This window comes from Anguilla rostrata, chromosome 14 (assembly GCF_018555375.3).
Source record: "Anguilla rostrata isolate EN2019 chromosome 14, ASM1855537v3, whole genome shotgun sequence".
Lineage (NCBI taxonomy): Eukaryota > Metazoa > Chordata > Actinopteri > Anguilliformes > Anguillidae > Anguilla > Anguilla rostrata.
This window is the reverse complement of record NC_057946.1, coordinates 10,469,231-10,484,847: the sequence shown is the minus strand read 5'-3', so window position 1 is coordinate 10,484,847 and position 15,617 is coordinate 10,469,231. Positions and strand designations below refer to the sequence as shown.

The 15,617-nt window shown below is 41.9% G+C and overlaps 2 protein-coding genes across 2 annotated transcripts; both read left to right on the top strand.

Moving 5' to 3' along the window:
* The first annotated feature begins 1,348 nt into the window (after positions 1–1,348).
* Positions 1,349–10,577, top strand: slc30a5 (solute carrier family 30 member 5). The gene is made up of 16 exons (XM_064307131.1): positions 1,349–1,995; positions 2,378–2,500; positions 2,617–2,683; positions 3,191–3,276; positions 3,546–3,633; positions 4,051–4,138; positions 4,531–4,607; positions 4,918–5,088; positions 5,523–5,811; positions 6,247–6,455; positions 7,017–7,174; positions 7,266–7,395; positions 7,674–7,923; positions 8,644–8,870; positions 9,050–9,178; positions 9,821–10,577. Exons 1-16 carry the CDS (start codon positions 1,925–1,927, stop codon positions 9,989–9,991), a joined length of 2,334 nt encoding a protein of 777 aa, XP_064163201.1. The 5' UTR covers positions 1,349–1,924; the 3' UTR covers positions 9,992–10,577.
* Positions 10,578–11,688: 1,111 nt separating this feature from the next.
* ccnb1 (cyclin B1) lies at positions 11,689–15,127 on the top strand. Its single transcript, XM_064307132.1, has 9 exons — positions 11,689–11,841; positions 12,201–12,335; positions 12,444–12,566; positions 12,890–13,072; positions 13,567–13,725; positions 13,821–14,057; positions 14,503–14,643; positions 14,718–14,828; positions 14,939–15,127. Exons 1-9 carry the CDS (start codon positions 11,821–11,823, stop codon positions 15,038–15,040), a joined length of 1,212 nt encoding a protein of 403 aa, XP_064163202.1. The 5' UTR covers positions 11,689–11,820; the 3' UTR covers positions 15,041–15,127.
* Positions 15,128–15,617: the final 490 nt, after the last annotated feature.

The following is a 15,617-nucleotide window of genomic DNA, read 5'->3' as shown; positions in this document are numbered from 1 at the left end:
TTAAAACATATTACATCAAGCAACGCATTCTGTGGTCAGGGGTGTAGTATTTATTAAGTTTGGTAATATTAACGCAGTTTAGGCCTGTAGCAGCTATAAACGTAGGCCTACTTTTCCAACAACTGTAGCTATGCCAAAATTCTGTTTCATAAGATTTGTATGATACAACGTATTGCTACAGTTTTTGTGATACCATGATCCGAGAAGTTTGTTACTAAATGATCTGAAGATATTACCACTCTAGATATCTGTAGATGTAGCCACTGGCTTTAAGAAATTTAAGAAAATTATTAATATTAATTGCACTTTTTGTGATACTCACCCAGAAACTTTCCTTCACCTATTTGGCCATTGTACCAACACCAATTTTAGAAAGATTTATGCAGATTTATTTTAGATAATATGGACCATGGTGTAACAACGCACATATTAGGAACATTCTTACATTCTGGTTGTGCCCCTAAAGCTTTATTCTTTTTTTTTCCACTATAATGTGTCTGTTCTGTGAATCTGAATTAGAAACTATTTATTTGTTTATTTATTTATTACAGTTCATTCTTCTCCAAATTTTGGAAGGATGCTGCTTTGCTCATTTTTTTATGGATTTAATAAACTTCTTGACAATAGAGAAAATATGGTCTTGCTTCTAGGTTTCACTACTGGCATATCTTTCCTATATGATGTACTTGAGGTTTTATGCTTGTTTGACAAATTCCATATCCACAAATCTGGGGTGTTGGGCTGTAGACCTAACATTCAATTATTTTATATAAATCTAGCATTATTTTACAACAACTTGTCCAAAATAAATCCACAAAAAGCATCGAAAACCCCCCATGTAGGCTACTAGAAACAAATTTATGTTTTAGATTAATAGTATACTGTAGCCTATCTTCGATTAAGCATTTCAGCCAAGGTGGTCGCTTTATCTCATTGTTTCTTATTTGTTTCTCGTATTCCATGAAGTCCCCCTGCACATTTTATCTTGTTGTATGAAGAAGATGTAACGTTATGTTAACTGTAACAAAAACTATCTGTTCAATTTTCTGTTTTAGTCGAACTCTAAGGCACTGTATTGATTGGTTTTGGCCCACAGAGGGAGCTATGCGACAAAGAGAGGTTGATGAAGGTGCTAAGTATGAATGATGGCTGTGCTAATTTACTCTTCCTAGTGTTTTAGGGTACTCAGGGATACGTGGCATTCAGCTGAAGTATCTGTTGGTATTCCTTAGATTCTGGACAATATTAATTGCAATGTTCCTTTAACCATAATTAAGGCTAAAAATGCAGTTTCTCGGTGGTCCAGTGGGTGGCGGCATGCGCCTTATATGTATAAATGACCAATAAAAACCAGAGAAGATGAAGAAGACTTCGGAAGGGACTTCGGATAGGGACCGTTCTAGTGAATCGTAATGGGAGTGAATTTCATCGCAGGGTCATGTGTGTTTTAGTCGCTTAAAAAAAAATACGCCAGTGATTTCGTAAAAACCTGGGTATGTTTGAGCAACCTCATGTGCAGAGTGCTACTGTCGATATATCGACACGTATAAACAGTCAGAGAACGTGACGTGGCCATAGTATAGTTGCCGGTGTGCAGTACAGACTGCACTGGCCTGAATCATAAGCTAGCTACGAAGTGCTATCCGGAAGAAAACATGAGTAGCTAGCTGGCATTGTGTAGCGAACGACAAACTTTGGTGAACTTTACGTGTGCGATCTCTTTCACTAAATTATATGATTGGTCGTTGGGTAAATTAAACTGATGAATACGTTTTATTGCTGTGTATTCACCTACTGCTGTTCGTAAACACGCACGCTGACATTAGCCAGCTTTCCAGCCTACCGGGTAGTTAGTTAGCTTGTAGCTAATATGGATTAAGTAAAATAACTTATTCCATGGTCACTGAGTACGAAATTGTCAGGTATGGATGAAAAATACAGCAGCAATGTCATTTCCAGTGGGAAGTTGGGACCAGTTGAAGTACCTAACGCCAGGTAAAAATATCCATCTGAGTTTATTTTAGCGAATGTTGGCTAGCTATCATGTTTAATAGCCCGTCAATGCATTTGCTATGTGCACGTAAATGTTTCGTACATTTTTGGATAACAATAAACATTAAATAGAAAACTAATATTTGTTGTCGTCTTTAGCATGTTCGTAGATTTAGGAAATAATGTTGTTCTAATGGCTAATTTTACTATCTTGCATTGCTACGTTTGGTAGTGTTTATGCTCTGTGGTCCTGGATTGAAATGTTCCTTCCTCTGTACTGATCTCCTTGCCCCTACTGCCTACTGAATTTAGATTTTGGTGGAGACTGATTGTTTTTTTCTGTACACTGGTGAATCATATTGTTTTTGTATTTATTGCCTTTCAGGCTGACCAGGTACATAGTATTACTGTGTGTCACCAAGCTCTTGAAGGCTCTAGGAATTTTTGAGTCTTACGACTTGCTGAAAGTGGTCCACATAGTTCAGTTCATCTTTATACTCAAATTGGGGTGAGTTTTATTTTACACAAATACTGCATGTGAATCTTACTCCATTTTATGTGAGAATAGCTTGCATGATTTAAATCTTTTATGTAAAGATAAATTGTTTCTTTGTCTCTCCCTAGGTGTTCATTGTTGTTGGTTTTCTTCCAAAAGCCATTCTCCTCCGGAAAAGTTATTACAAAACGTCAGGTAACGTTCTTATTTTGGGTATTTATTGTTTTTTTGTTTAAAAAAAAGAAGAAAAAAAAAGAACTAATATATGAAGGATAGCAGTGTAACCTGCCAGTCAGTTTAGCAACATGTGACATAGTATGGAGGTAATATTTGCATCTTAGCCCTTCATGATTGTTTTCATAAAGCTATTTGGCATATTCTGGGTTGCATATTACTGTTTTACTAGCAATGCCTTTTTTTTAACAGCTTTCAAATTTGGTATTAAATATTTATTTAAATTGGCCAGTTAGCATGCTGTGTGCTTCCATCAGATTCTGTCTTGCTTGCAGAGACAGTTGTGCTGCCTTTGTGCTACTGAAGTGTCTGTTCTCAGAATTACTCTTGCCTTTTTCATATTTTTGTAAATCATGAAATCCTGAAGTGCGCCACTGTACATAAAGGAGTGTGTTAAGTGAATATGATGTATGTAACCGGACATGGTGAAGTGATCATGCAGTATTCTGTTCTTTTGTCTTGTTTCAGTGGGTCAAAATCCTCAAGCATGCTGTCATCAGCTGCGTGATTTCACTCTTGGGATTTTTCGGTCTCACACTTTGTGGACCTTTACGGTAAAAAAACATTTTAACCTGTTCTTCAGGGCCTGGTTGGGCTATTCAACCAGCAATAAAATTATCTAATGACTTTTTGTTGTCAGTGTAACACTTTTTTGGTATGTAAATGGAAGCCAAATATTTATATTGCTCTCCAAAGTAACTTATGTAAGTGTATCTGAGGATTCATGCTGATTGTAAAATGTATAAATTGCTTATTGAAGCTCAGTTTTCTGTATGACAGTTCTTATTACTGTGTGAGCCTAAACAGCGTGATGTCTGTTCAGGACACTGCTGCTGTTTGAACACAGTGATTTGGTGGTCATCACCTTCCTCAGTGTTCTCTTCACAAGCTCTGGAGGTGGACCCTCAAAGGTACAGAAAGGACCGTGTGTGTCTGTCTGTCTGTCTGTCTGTGTCTGTGTCTGTATACGTGCGTGCGTGCGTGCGTGCGTGCATGCATATGTGTTTTTTTTGATGGGAGAATGGGGATGAATTTCTGGAAATAGATGACATGCATATGCACTCATAAAATCATAACCCTTCACAGTCATTATTGTGAAGAAATAAAATACTGCCACACAGAAAATGCATTTGACAGGTTTAATTTTCCATACAAATCTAGGAAGTAAAACACCAGTCTTGACACAGAAATGACACAATTCACTTGTTCCTGAACGTGCCTTAAATCAGACTATAATAATCAACATGTGTCCATATTGCAGGCAGGCGGCGAAAAAGTAAAGAATTTTGGCATTGGCTGGTTCATTTAATGTTCTCATTCTGTTTTAGACCAGAGGAGCTGCATTCTTCATCATTGCTGTGATCTGTCTTCTGCTCTTCGATAATGACGACCTCATGGCAAAGATGGCAGAGCACCGTATCTTTTTCAGACTGGCTTGCGCAGTGGTCAGAAATAACATGACTGGGGGGCGGGGGGAGTGTACTTAGGAATTTATTATGTTATTATACATTATTTATTATATGTTTTAATATTAGATCTGTTTTATATAGTCTATTGGAATGAAGCATACCATTTTAAACTGCTCATTTACAGTACTATAATTTAGGTCCAGATTCCGTCTAACCACAATGTCATATCATAGCAGTTAGGTTGAATGTGGCTGCTAGTGCCATCACTACCAAATAAAGTGATTCAGGCGTTATGGGTTCACATGTCAGGCTGCTGATATAAGTGGTGTTTCTGCTGAATGTGCATGTAATGGGTTTGCATCATATTGAGTATAGCAGACTTAACAGTCCTGACTGCAGCTGAAGGACACCATGACAGTGCCCTCACTCATGCGCTCTACACAGCCATTGCATTTTTGGGTGTGGCAGACCACAAGGTAAGCCGCTCGTATGGCAGGGCTGCCTTCTCACTACGGGTCTCCGCATGCTGGTGTTTTGGTTGCTGCGTAATGTTATCCAAAATGGGACATTCTCTGTCATCCATGTAAACCTTGGACCCATGTCCACTCGTGTTTGGAACACACTGTCTGTGATGCACTGATGTTGACCAATCAATGTTATTTTCTGAAGAAAACCGTAGTATTTGTTCAGATCGTTGGGGCAGTAATAGTGCACTGTAGCGACACTCACTAGTTACTCACTAGTTTTCACTTGTCACTTCCCTTCCTCTTTCTACCTGTCTCCCAGGGTGGGGTTGTCTTGCTGGTGTTGTCTCTCTGTTTGAAAGTGGGCTTCAACACAGTGTCCAGGAAGCTGTCTGTGGAGATTGGGGGAGCCAAGCGCCTGTACGCCCTGTCCAACTTGGCCTCTGCTGTGGTACTGCTGCCCTGGGTCATCGTGCTTTCTGCCACCACAGAGGTGAGAGTGTTGCAGGCGTGCTCCTCACAAAATGGGAAACGTGCTCCATAGCCGAGAAAAATATCTATTTACCACAGTCCAAGAGGTAGTCGGCATGTGTCTGCTTTCGAGTCTAGACAAATAATTTGGAGTGGGGCTTAAATACCCTTGTGTTCACTGTTGGAAATAAAATGATTTACGAAGTATACACCTGTCCAGCCACAAACACATCCAGATACACACAGTTAAGGTTCCTAGTATTGACACAGTTGTTTGTAAGCAGAAGGGTGAATGCGGTTCTACAATGCCTGCTTATAACTGTATTAAGTGGAATATTTTAGCTTGTGTTGTCATCTGACTGCTGCTGAACAATTCAATGAAGCAAACATGTTTTGTGCTGTGCACCCTTGTGTGCGTTCATCCTTTAAACCTAATTTGGTGTCCGATGTACGCAGAGCAAGGTGGAGTCCTGGTCGTCGCTGGTGATGCCGTTTGGCATGATCGTGTTCTCTGTGATGATCCTGGACTTCTACGTGGAGTCCATCTGCGTCGCCAAGATGGAGGCACCCAGGTGCGCCCGCTATGGCTCGCTCTTCGTGTTCCTCAGCGGTCTCCTGCTGGCCAACTTCTGGACCCACCCGCTGACCGACCAGCTCCGCGCCGTGAGCAACCCCGCCCAGCGCGACAGCACCGAGCACGTGCTCTCAGGAGGGGTGGTGGTCAGTGCCATCTTCTTCATCCTGTGTGAGTGAGGCTTCTCATCGTCATCAGCATTGGCAACCTTTATTGTCCTGTGAAATCACGTGGGGATTAAAACCATAAGTGACCTTGTGTAAGTGGGTCAGGAGCAGGAACTACAAGTTACCATGCAGTAAGTACAAGTACAGGTTTGGATGAAAATGCAAGTAGATACTTTGAGTGGGACGTTTTATGATTTTCTCTAAATGATAAAAGATGATTTGTCCCTTGTGTGTTTATTTGTACTTTAATATTACATTTGTTTTAGCCCATTTTACAGCAGCAGATTAAATGCATCTCAGAGCATCTTCTCCATCATATGCTAGCCAAATACAGAATGAACACAAATTTGTTGGTGAACATTCATCCTGTGTGTCCTATCCTACTGCTTGTTTGCACAGTTTCCTTTTATAGCAGTCTCCTGTTTTTCTTGTTTTGCAGCTGACAGTATTTTGTCCTCCCCGTCCAAGAAGGGCCAGAGGGGGACTCTGGTGGGCTACTCCCCCGAGGGGACCCCGCTGTATAACTTCATGGGGGACGCTCTGCAGCACACTTCCCATTCTCTGCCCCGCTTCATTAAGGACTCCCTCAAACAGATCCTGGAGGAGCACGACTCACGCCACATCTTCTACTTTCTCTGCCTCAACCTGGTTAGAACGACAACAGCTTTAACGCCTGCTTGACTATACATTAGCGTGTAGGGTTCACAAAGTAAAACTGCGTTTTTAAAATGGGTAGTGATACAACACAAACTTTGAACAGTTTAACACGTAAAAGCCAGATCGCTGGTAAGCCCATTTGCTGTAGTTTTTTGTCACGCCTTATTGTGGTAGAATTTACACCTTAATGTTCCATTCGGGGCTAGTGTCCACGTTGAAAGCAGAAAATGGAGCACAACTGATTAGAAGTGCACTCCTCAATCAGGCCTTTATGTTACACCAGTCATTAATGCTAAATAAAGAAAACAGTGCTTTGTCTGACAAGCAGCAGTTTTCCTTCATTTATATTTATGCCTATTGATAAATGTGTTGATTGTAATGTGTGGATCTCTAATTTGTTCTAAAATTTCTGTCAGAGACCAATGCAAAGATAGAGATTAAATTGCACTTTGGTTTACCTTGAACCCATTTTTTTTCCCTTCATTGTTCTCTAAAGTAGAACTCAATCTATAATTGTACGTGTCTGTAACTGTTGCCGTCTGGAACTTGCAGGCCTTCACGTTTGTCGAGCTCTTCTATGGTGTTTGGACCAACAGCCTGGGTCTGATCTCGGATGGGTTCCACATGCTCTTTGATTGCTCGGCGCTGGTCCTGGGGCTGTTTGCAGCGCTGATGACTCGCTGGAAGGCCACACGGATCTATTCTTACGGGTCGGTTCATTTTTAAAGCCATCGTGTTAGGTCGTCTGGGGTGAGGAGCTTCTGCTAATGTCAGGTTTTGTGTTTGTTTTTGTGTGCTTAGGTATGGTCGCGTTGAGATTCTCTCTGGATTCATCAATGGCCTCTTCCTCATGGTCATAGCATTCTTTGTCTTCATGGAGTCCGTCACTCGAGTAATAGATCCACCCAACATTAATACAGACATGCTAACTGTAAGTATGTAGCTCATGCAGTATATTTTGAGCCTGATTAATTCAGTTTGATATACCAGAATGCGCTACATGCTACCCTAATTTATTGGGGTTGATAATTTTTCATCCTGATATCTTTTGGTTTCCTAATACATCAGTTCCCATGTACAATCTGGGGGTAAATTCTTCACTTTCCAGAAGGATGTAATTGTTACATTAAAAGAATCTCCAATCTCATAAATCCTTGCATCTCTGACACTGATGCCATTTAAACAATGTGGCCTGTCTGTCACCTACAGCCGGTCTCAGTTGGGGGCCTCATCGTCAATCTTGTGGGTATCTGTGCGTTCAGCCACGCCCACTCACATGCTGGGTCCAAGGGGAGCTGCTCATCACATGACCATGGCCACTCCCACCACAGTCATGGAGACCACGGCCATGGGGGACACGGGCACAGCCATGGCGGGCACGGTCACGGTCACGCCCACAGTCACGGACACGGACATTCCCATGGCTCGCCAGGGGGAGGCATGAATGCCAACATGAGAGGTGCGGAGATCTTAATTTTGAGTGAAACGCGAAGGTCTGGAGTCCATTCATTTTGATCTTGAGATGAAATTGAAGTCTAGCTCTCTACATATGGGCTAGTAATCATCCCCCTACACCTGTTTGGCTATCACTTGCAGTCTGTACCAACTTTGATTCTTCAAGTTGGCGCTGAAAATTGTTATCCAGTTCTCAATTGACCTATCCAATTAATTGAAAATGTAAATAAATCATTTTAAAATATATGCACTAGATGCCCTGTCCAGTGAGAAATGAAGTGCATAAGTATATTGCAATAGTTTAAATAATACAGTCTTGCTACACTGACAGATAATGAACAGTCCTAGAGGCAGTAACCATGAAACAAGAAGTGACTCTACGTTTATCGTAGCCAATTATCTTCATGAACATATTTAGCTTTGCCTTAAAACATATTTAGGAATAGATTAAGTGCTAATGTTGTGCTTGAATGGAAGTGCCAGAGAAGAGGTTGAACGTCGAGACTGCATGGATGTAGTCTGGAGAGGCGGATCTTAAGTCTTTTTTGGGATGCACTCAATGTCTCTGCTGTCCTGATTGCCCGGGGAAGTGAGGATCTGCAGTCCTCCGATCCTGCTTGAGCCAGATTCTCGACCTGATTTGAATGTGTCGCAAAGGTCATGTGGCGGTGGTCACATGACCGATCCCTGGTGGATGACTTGTGCCCTTTCTGCATCCTTCCAGGCGTCTTCCTGCACGTCCTGGCCGACACCCTGGGCAGCGTGGGGGTCATCATATCCACCATCCTGATCAGGCAGTTTGGCTGGCTGATCGCCGACCCCATCTGCTCCCTCTTCATCGCCGTGCTCATCTTCCTCAGCGTCATCCCCCTGATAAAGGACGCCTGCGAGGTTCTCCTCCTGAGGATTCCCACCGAACACGAGAAGGACCTCAACAGCGCGCTGGAGAAGGTGGGCCAACTCTCACCCTCGCCGTTCACACTGGCCCCCATCGCTTCTTAGGAAATCGCAAAGCACGAATTGCAGTTGATTTTGTTTTGCCTAATCGGTCTTGTGAGGGCGATGAGCCGATGCTAAGTAGAGCAGACCTGTACCGCCCTCTGATACTGTCGTGTGCTTGTGTCCCTCAGATCCAGAAGATTGAAGGCGTGCTGTCCTACCGCGACCCCCACTTCTGGAGGCACTCTGCTAGCGTCATAGCAGGAACCATACACCTGCAGCTGATGTCTGATGTTGTGGAGCAGAGAATCATACAGCAGGCGAGTTACCGCATTTATGCTTCTCAGTGTCATGTTGCACAACTTTACCTTCTTCTCATTCTGCCATTTAGCATTCCTAGATTACTGATGGAGTAATTAATAACAGCAGACATCACCAGACATCATCATCTTACTTTACTGTCCTGTAAACTCAGTTTAATCTCTTGACTCTCTTTAATGCCAAAAATAAAAGCAGGAAAAATAGACAAAGGCAAACAGACTGCTGTGTATGTGGGTATTATTGTCTCAAAGAAATAAATAAATGTAGCTTCTCTGATTTAGCTGCAATTACTGATGACACAATTGCCAATGTATCTTGGGCAACATGTGGAAAAAGTGCACCCTACAAGGAATCAAAGAACTACTTCAGTGAGATTAATCAGATGCTACATTTGTGAACAACACTGTTCAAACATATGGAACCCTGTTTTGTGAGATATATTGTCAGTGAGGGACAATAAGACTTTTAGATCACTGTAGGGATGCTGGCAGGTAAAAAACCTTACTAAAAACCCTGTTTTTTTTTTTTACCACAGTTTTGATTTCAGCCAGTCGGTTTGCTTTGGTTACTGTAGTTGCAGTAGCTTGATACTGTGTAATAAAGGCTTTTCTAATTGCCTCGGATTCTCCCCCTTGTTTTAGGTGACTGCAGTGCTTAAAGACGCAGGAGTGAACAATCTCTCCGTCCAGGTGGAGAAAGAAGCCTACTTTCAGCACATGTCTGGCCTCAGTACTGGATTCCATGAAGTTCTGGCTATGACCAAACAGATGGAGTCCATGAAGTACCTGAAAGACGGGACGTGTATCATGTGAATGGTTTCTGTGGGAACAAATAAATCATAATACTGAGGAATAAAATAAATAATAAATATTGGGATTTTATATTCCCATTTAGAAATATTTTTGCATATCGATGTATAAATATACTTATGTATTTTGTAATTTGAACTAACCTTCTGGGTATTGTTGCCTCACTCTAAACTGGAGGGAATGGACTTATTTAAATTAAAATATTACATTGTTATTAGAGAGGGTTGGCTTGATATCAGCCAAACCTGCATATCTGAACATACATTAAATGTTCATACGTCACGTTTGGTGTTTTCATATTCAGTCATTCATACTGCCCTACTTGGAGAATTTGTCACATAAAATGGCTCACTTCATATTACAACATAAGTGTGTTTTCCTTATTTATTTTGACTAATGGGTTACCTGGTGATATTTCTCTGGCTGATTACCAAGTGAATAACCATTAGTTACATTCTGTATTAATAACGACTGAATGTACGTTGAGTCCATTGCTTGTTAGTTCAGTGGTGCACATAAAGAAATGCTCTCTGTTCAGTGTTCAGCACATTGGGCCTAAATAAATTATTCTTACTTTTGTTCTTAAAAATGTTCCTATGAAAAAGCAATATGAGATTCATGACACGTGCCAACCTTTTTTTGTGCATACCCAAGGTGTATCACATGATGAATGCTGTAAATTTTATTTGCAATCCTGTTCATGTGATTTGCATAAGGAAACAGCCATGAACAAATACAGATAAAAAAAGATGAATGCCAAAATGTTCTTGGATACATTCTTGTACGCAGTTTATGATCAAAATCATCAAATGTGATCTTACACATGTTTCGTGAATCAGGCCCGTTGTGTTAATTTTCCTCTCGATGTTAGGACACAAAATTAGTTAGACATTGGATTTGGCAGGATTTTCCGCTGTAAAATTGCATTGGTTTCTTTGAAAAATGTGTGGAATTTTGATACTAGTGCTAATTCTACTCTATTATGTTAATCCAAAAGTATTCTTATTTCAAAACCGTTTGTGATCACGCCTGGCTATGATGTATAAACGAATGTTTCCGCCCAAAATACCGGAAATGCATTCTGACCCGCCCCATTCGTCACGACTTAAGTGAAAACAAACCCTTGGTCCGATGTTTTCAAGAATACAAAATCCAGAAGACTAGTTAATTATAAAGACAAGTATATAGGGGTTAATTGCGTTATGGCGATTTAACACTGAAATGATGCGTTCGCATGCGTCTAGTTTCGCTGAACACCAAATCTTTCCTGCTGACATTACGAAATAAACTATATAATTATTATTATGATTATTATTATTATTATCATATAACTATATGTGCTCTATTCAACCACAATGGTTCTTTGATTCAGTAGCTCACTAGGATGGCGGATGTACGTTTATATTCAATAATGGTGCTTCCCTCGTTTGCTCAAATTCGGTTCAAAGTGCTTAATTTCCATAACTAAATGTAAACGTATTGTGAAAGCAACTCACAATGAAACAGCACGGAATTATCTCGCCACATTTTATATTCCAGAACAAAGAATATCAATCATGCTTCCAAATTATACATTTGATACATTGTTTCGCGAATATTACAACTGTTCGAAAGCTTCCTTGAAAAATAACCGTCACGTGACCAACGTTGCCCTAGAAACGCATTCTAAGACAGCGCGTGTCATCCAATGAAATCCGGGCTAAATTAAATCCCAGCGAATGAGATTTGAGTCAGTGAGGATTTAAACTAAAGCAAAGTGAGTTTGCTATTATCTGGCGCATGTGTTGGGGACAGTACAGCAGTCTTTCTGGTTATAAGCTTTACAGTTTGAAATGGCTCTTCGTTTGACCCGGGTGAGAATGTTTTTTCATTTTCTAGTTTTAATATGTATCACACTCCGCTTGCAATCGTATTGTCCAATTGTGAAGTTAATGCGTATTAAAGTTGTTAGCCAGCTGTTCTGAAGGTGTAGACCGATTCTACCATTCAAGTATGTTTGCTGTCCTTTAATTTCAACTGCTATTTGTATCTTTGTGTTAGTGTAGCTTTTTAAAATTACTGGTATGACTTGCCTGAAGTATCCGTATAACCTGGATAAAACTTGGTACCGTTGGTCACATTGCTTAGGTTCGCTACTTGCTACTGACTCCATCTATAATGCATCGTGCTTTCAAAATGGGCAGCAATAAGTCTTAAACTCTCACTTGCGCAGAATTCTCAGCTTGCTGCTGAAAACCGAACATCGCTGGCGGGCAAAGGCATGGCGGCCAAGCCTGTGCTAAGACCCAGGGCCGTGCTGGGGGAGATCGGAAACAAAACCGCAGCTCCGAGACCCCTCCTTAAAAAGGTGAGCGATCAAACCAGCCTGCTGGTCAGTTTATTTTATTTTTAACTACCCCCCCCCCCCCCCTCCCCCCAAGTGCGTGCATGAAGTTTGATTTTTCTATTGATCCAGGAAACGAAGCCCGAGATGACGAAAGTCGTTCAGAGGAAGCCAAGTAAAGTGGAGAAGGCCCCTGAGGTGCAGCTCCCCAAACGAAATGCAGTTAAGAAACTTGAAGAGAAAGTAACGTTACCGGTGAGATGACTGAATTTCCCTTGTCAAAGTCTTTTCTTGAACCCCATGAACTATCATAGCATGAAAAATTGCTATCTTTTAGATTCAGGCTGAAAACTACACATTTTGAATGCATTGTTTAATCTAGTGATCAGAGCTGTGCTACTTTTGAAACTTTGGCTTTAAGATTGGTGGCAATGTACTTCACCCTGTTTGCCCCTTGTACCCTGCTATTGATCCCACAATGTTAAGGTCCTAATGGATGCAGTTATGAGAATTGCTTATGGCTTTTCTGTAACGCCCACCCCCTCCCCATCTGTATTTGCATATGCTGCCCTGGACAGGTGGTCCCTGAGCCTGCATCTCCCACACCCATGGAGACCTCGGGCTGTGCTTCAGATGATCTGTGCCAGGCCTTCTCTGATGTGCTCCTCAATATCAAGGATGTGGACGCTGATGATTATGACAACCCCATGCTCTGCAGTGAATATATCAAGGATATCTACAAATACCTCCGTCAGCTTGAGGTCAGTGTTGTACAGTTAAATCCCACTACTAGTTTCCCCACAGTAACTTGGGGTAATGCTTCATGTACACAACAAAATTTAGTCACTTTTCAGATTAAGGTCTTTAAATCTGTGTCTGCATGATTGCTGCATGCAAACTCCTCTGGTTATTGTGTGATTCAAAGCATTTGCAGTTTGTCCAGTCTTGAGCTGGTCTGTCTCTAATCAAACTGATTTGTCAAGGCTTTTATGCATGGTTTGTGTAGACACCCACTGCCAGCCATGGATTATGACGTGTGTGGTATGAGGATGTGGTTAATTTTCTTAAATGTCTTTGGGATTTAGGAAGTGGTGTAGTGTGCACAGGGCATAACTTGTGCATTGTAGATGGGCACAGTTCAGTATACTGGCTGCTGTGGTGTAGCCTACCTATTACTCCCAGGGAAAGGTCTAAAGTGCTTTGTGCTTGTAGGTGGTGTTGGAACATGGCTTATGTACTGGTTTTTCCTTTACAGGTTGACCAGGCAGTCAGACCGAAATACTTGGAGGGACAGGAAGTGACTGGGAATATGCGTGCCATCCTTATTGACTGGCTGGTCCAGGTGCAAGTCAAGTTTCGCTTGCTGCAGGAGACTATGTATATGACTGTAGGAATCATTGACCGTTTCCTTCAGGTTGGTTTGCCTGTTCATTGTTTCCCGTGATGCCTGTGACTAATCTCCCCTTGACATCTCTAACCATGATCTCCTCTTCCACCCACCCACTTTAGGATAACCCTGTGCCCAAAAAGCAGCTCCAGCTTGTTGGTGTTACTGCTATGTTCCTTGCCTCCAAATACGAAGAGATGTACCCACCAGAGATTGCTGACTTTGCATTTGTCACTGACCGAGCCTACACCACAGCCCAGATCAGAGACATGGAGATGAAGATCCTGAGGGTACTGAATTTTAGCTTTGGTCGACCTCTCCCCCTCCAGTTCCTGCGCCGTGCTTCAAAGATAGGAGAGGTAAGTTGTCCTGGTGCTCAAATTCTGCTCTGCATAATGCCACTAAGCCAATTCCTGTTCTGTGGGATCCCAATACTTGAGTGACTCCCACGTTCAATGGCAGTCCTACTCCAATGTGTGCCTGATCCTTGTGGGAAGCTTTGCAAGCGTGGAAGTTGCTGTTCTGAACTATGGGTGTAGTGATGGTTGATACTTCTACCCAAAATCCACTTAAGTAGACTTCCTTCCAGCACTTGGTGTTATGTGCTGTGGCAGATGTTATGCCCTTAAAATGGGCCTATGCAGTCTCTTGTGGGTAGTACTGATTAAATTCACTTGAAATATTGTCTGACTAGGTTCCACAGAATGGTCTGTGCAGACAATAACTTCTATGGGGAAATGGCTACATGGGAATGCTGTATCGGTGACCCTGTGCTTTTATCTGAATTTATTTCAACTTGTCTAGGTCACAGCCGAACATCACACCCTGGCAAAGTACTTCATGGAGCTCACAATGGTGGACTATGAAATGATCCACTTCCCTCCCTCCCTGGTGGCCTCTGCTGCCTTTGCGCTCTCTCTGAAGGTTTTTGATTGTGGTGAATGGGTGAGTTCTGCCACATGAACGCTCTATGTTCGGTGTGCGTGTGCACGTGTTCTGATCTCTCTTCCTGTCTCCAGACTCCTACTCTGCAGTACTACATGGATTACACGGAGGCCTGCCTGATCCCCGTGATGCAGCACATTGCCAAGAATGTTGTGAAGGTCAATGAAGGACACACAAAGCACATGGTGAGCCCTGGGACGCAGCCCTTCTGCTTGCTCACCAAGATGTTTCGGTCTTGATTTTCAAAAGTTTGGTGCATGGAGTTGCCATTTTAAAGAATGAATTTGCTTTTCAGGCAGTCAAGAATAAGTATGGTAGCCAGAAGCAGATGCGGATCAGCCATCTTCCACAGCTGAAGTCTTCTGTTATCAAGGACCTGGCAAAACAATTGTCTTAAGCTCTATTGGGCACTGTGTGCTCTTTGTATAAAATGTAATTTTGTTTGCCTGATTTTAACTTTCTTTTAAATAAAGATTTTTACTCATTGGGTTTTGTAGACTTGAATGAATCAACTCTTGATTGTTCATGAATTTCAGATGGCATCAATACTTGCCTTTGGAAGCTTGTTCAAATGCAAAAAGCCATGGTGCAGGACTGCAATTGGGAGCAAACTTGTAAAATCACTTTCATTCATACTGAAAGCATAGTTCCAGACTTCTGGTGTTTTCTACGCTAAATTATGTATTGTGACTTTGTTCAGTCCCTAAATTTGGGGTCCAGGGGTGTCCAATCTTCTGAAAAGCCTGTTTCATGCTTTTGTTTTAGCACAGTGTGACGCCCATTGAACAAATTGTAGTCTGAGCCCTTATATTGGAGTGTCTTGGTGCTGGACTGAAACGACCTGCAACTGCACTGGCCCTTGTCTGGCCATGTTTTCCCTATGGTTGTATGCTAAGATGTGTCGAATTACCCTTCGTCCTTGAGTGTTTTGGCAGCCTGACATGCTCAAGCTGCTTTCCTTAACATCTGCACAA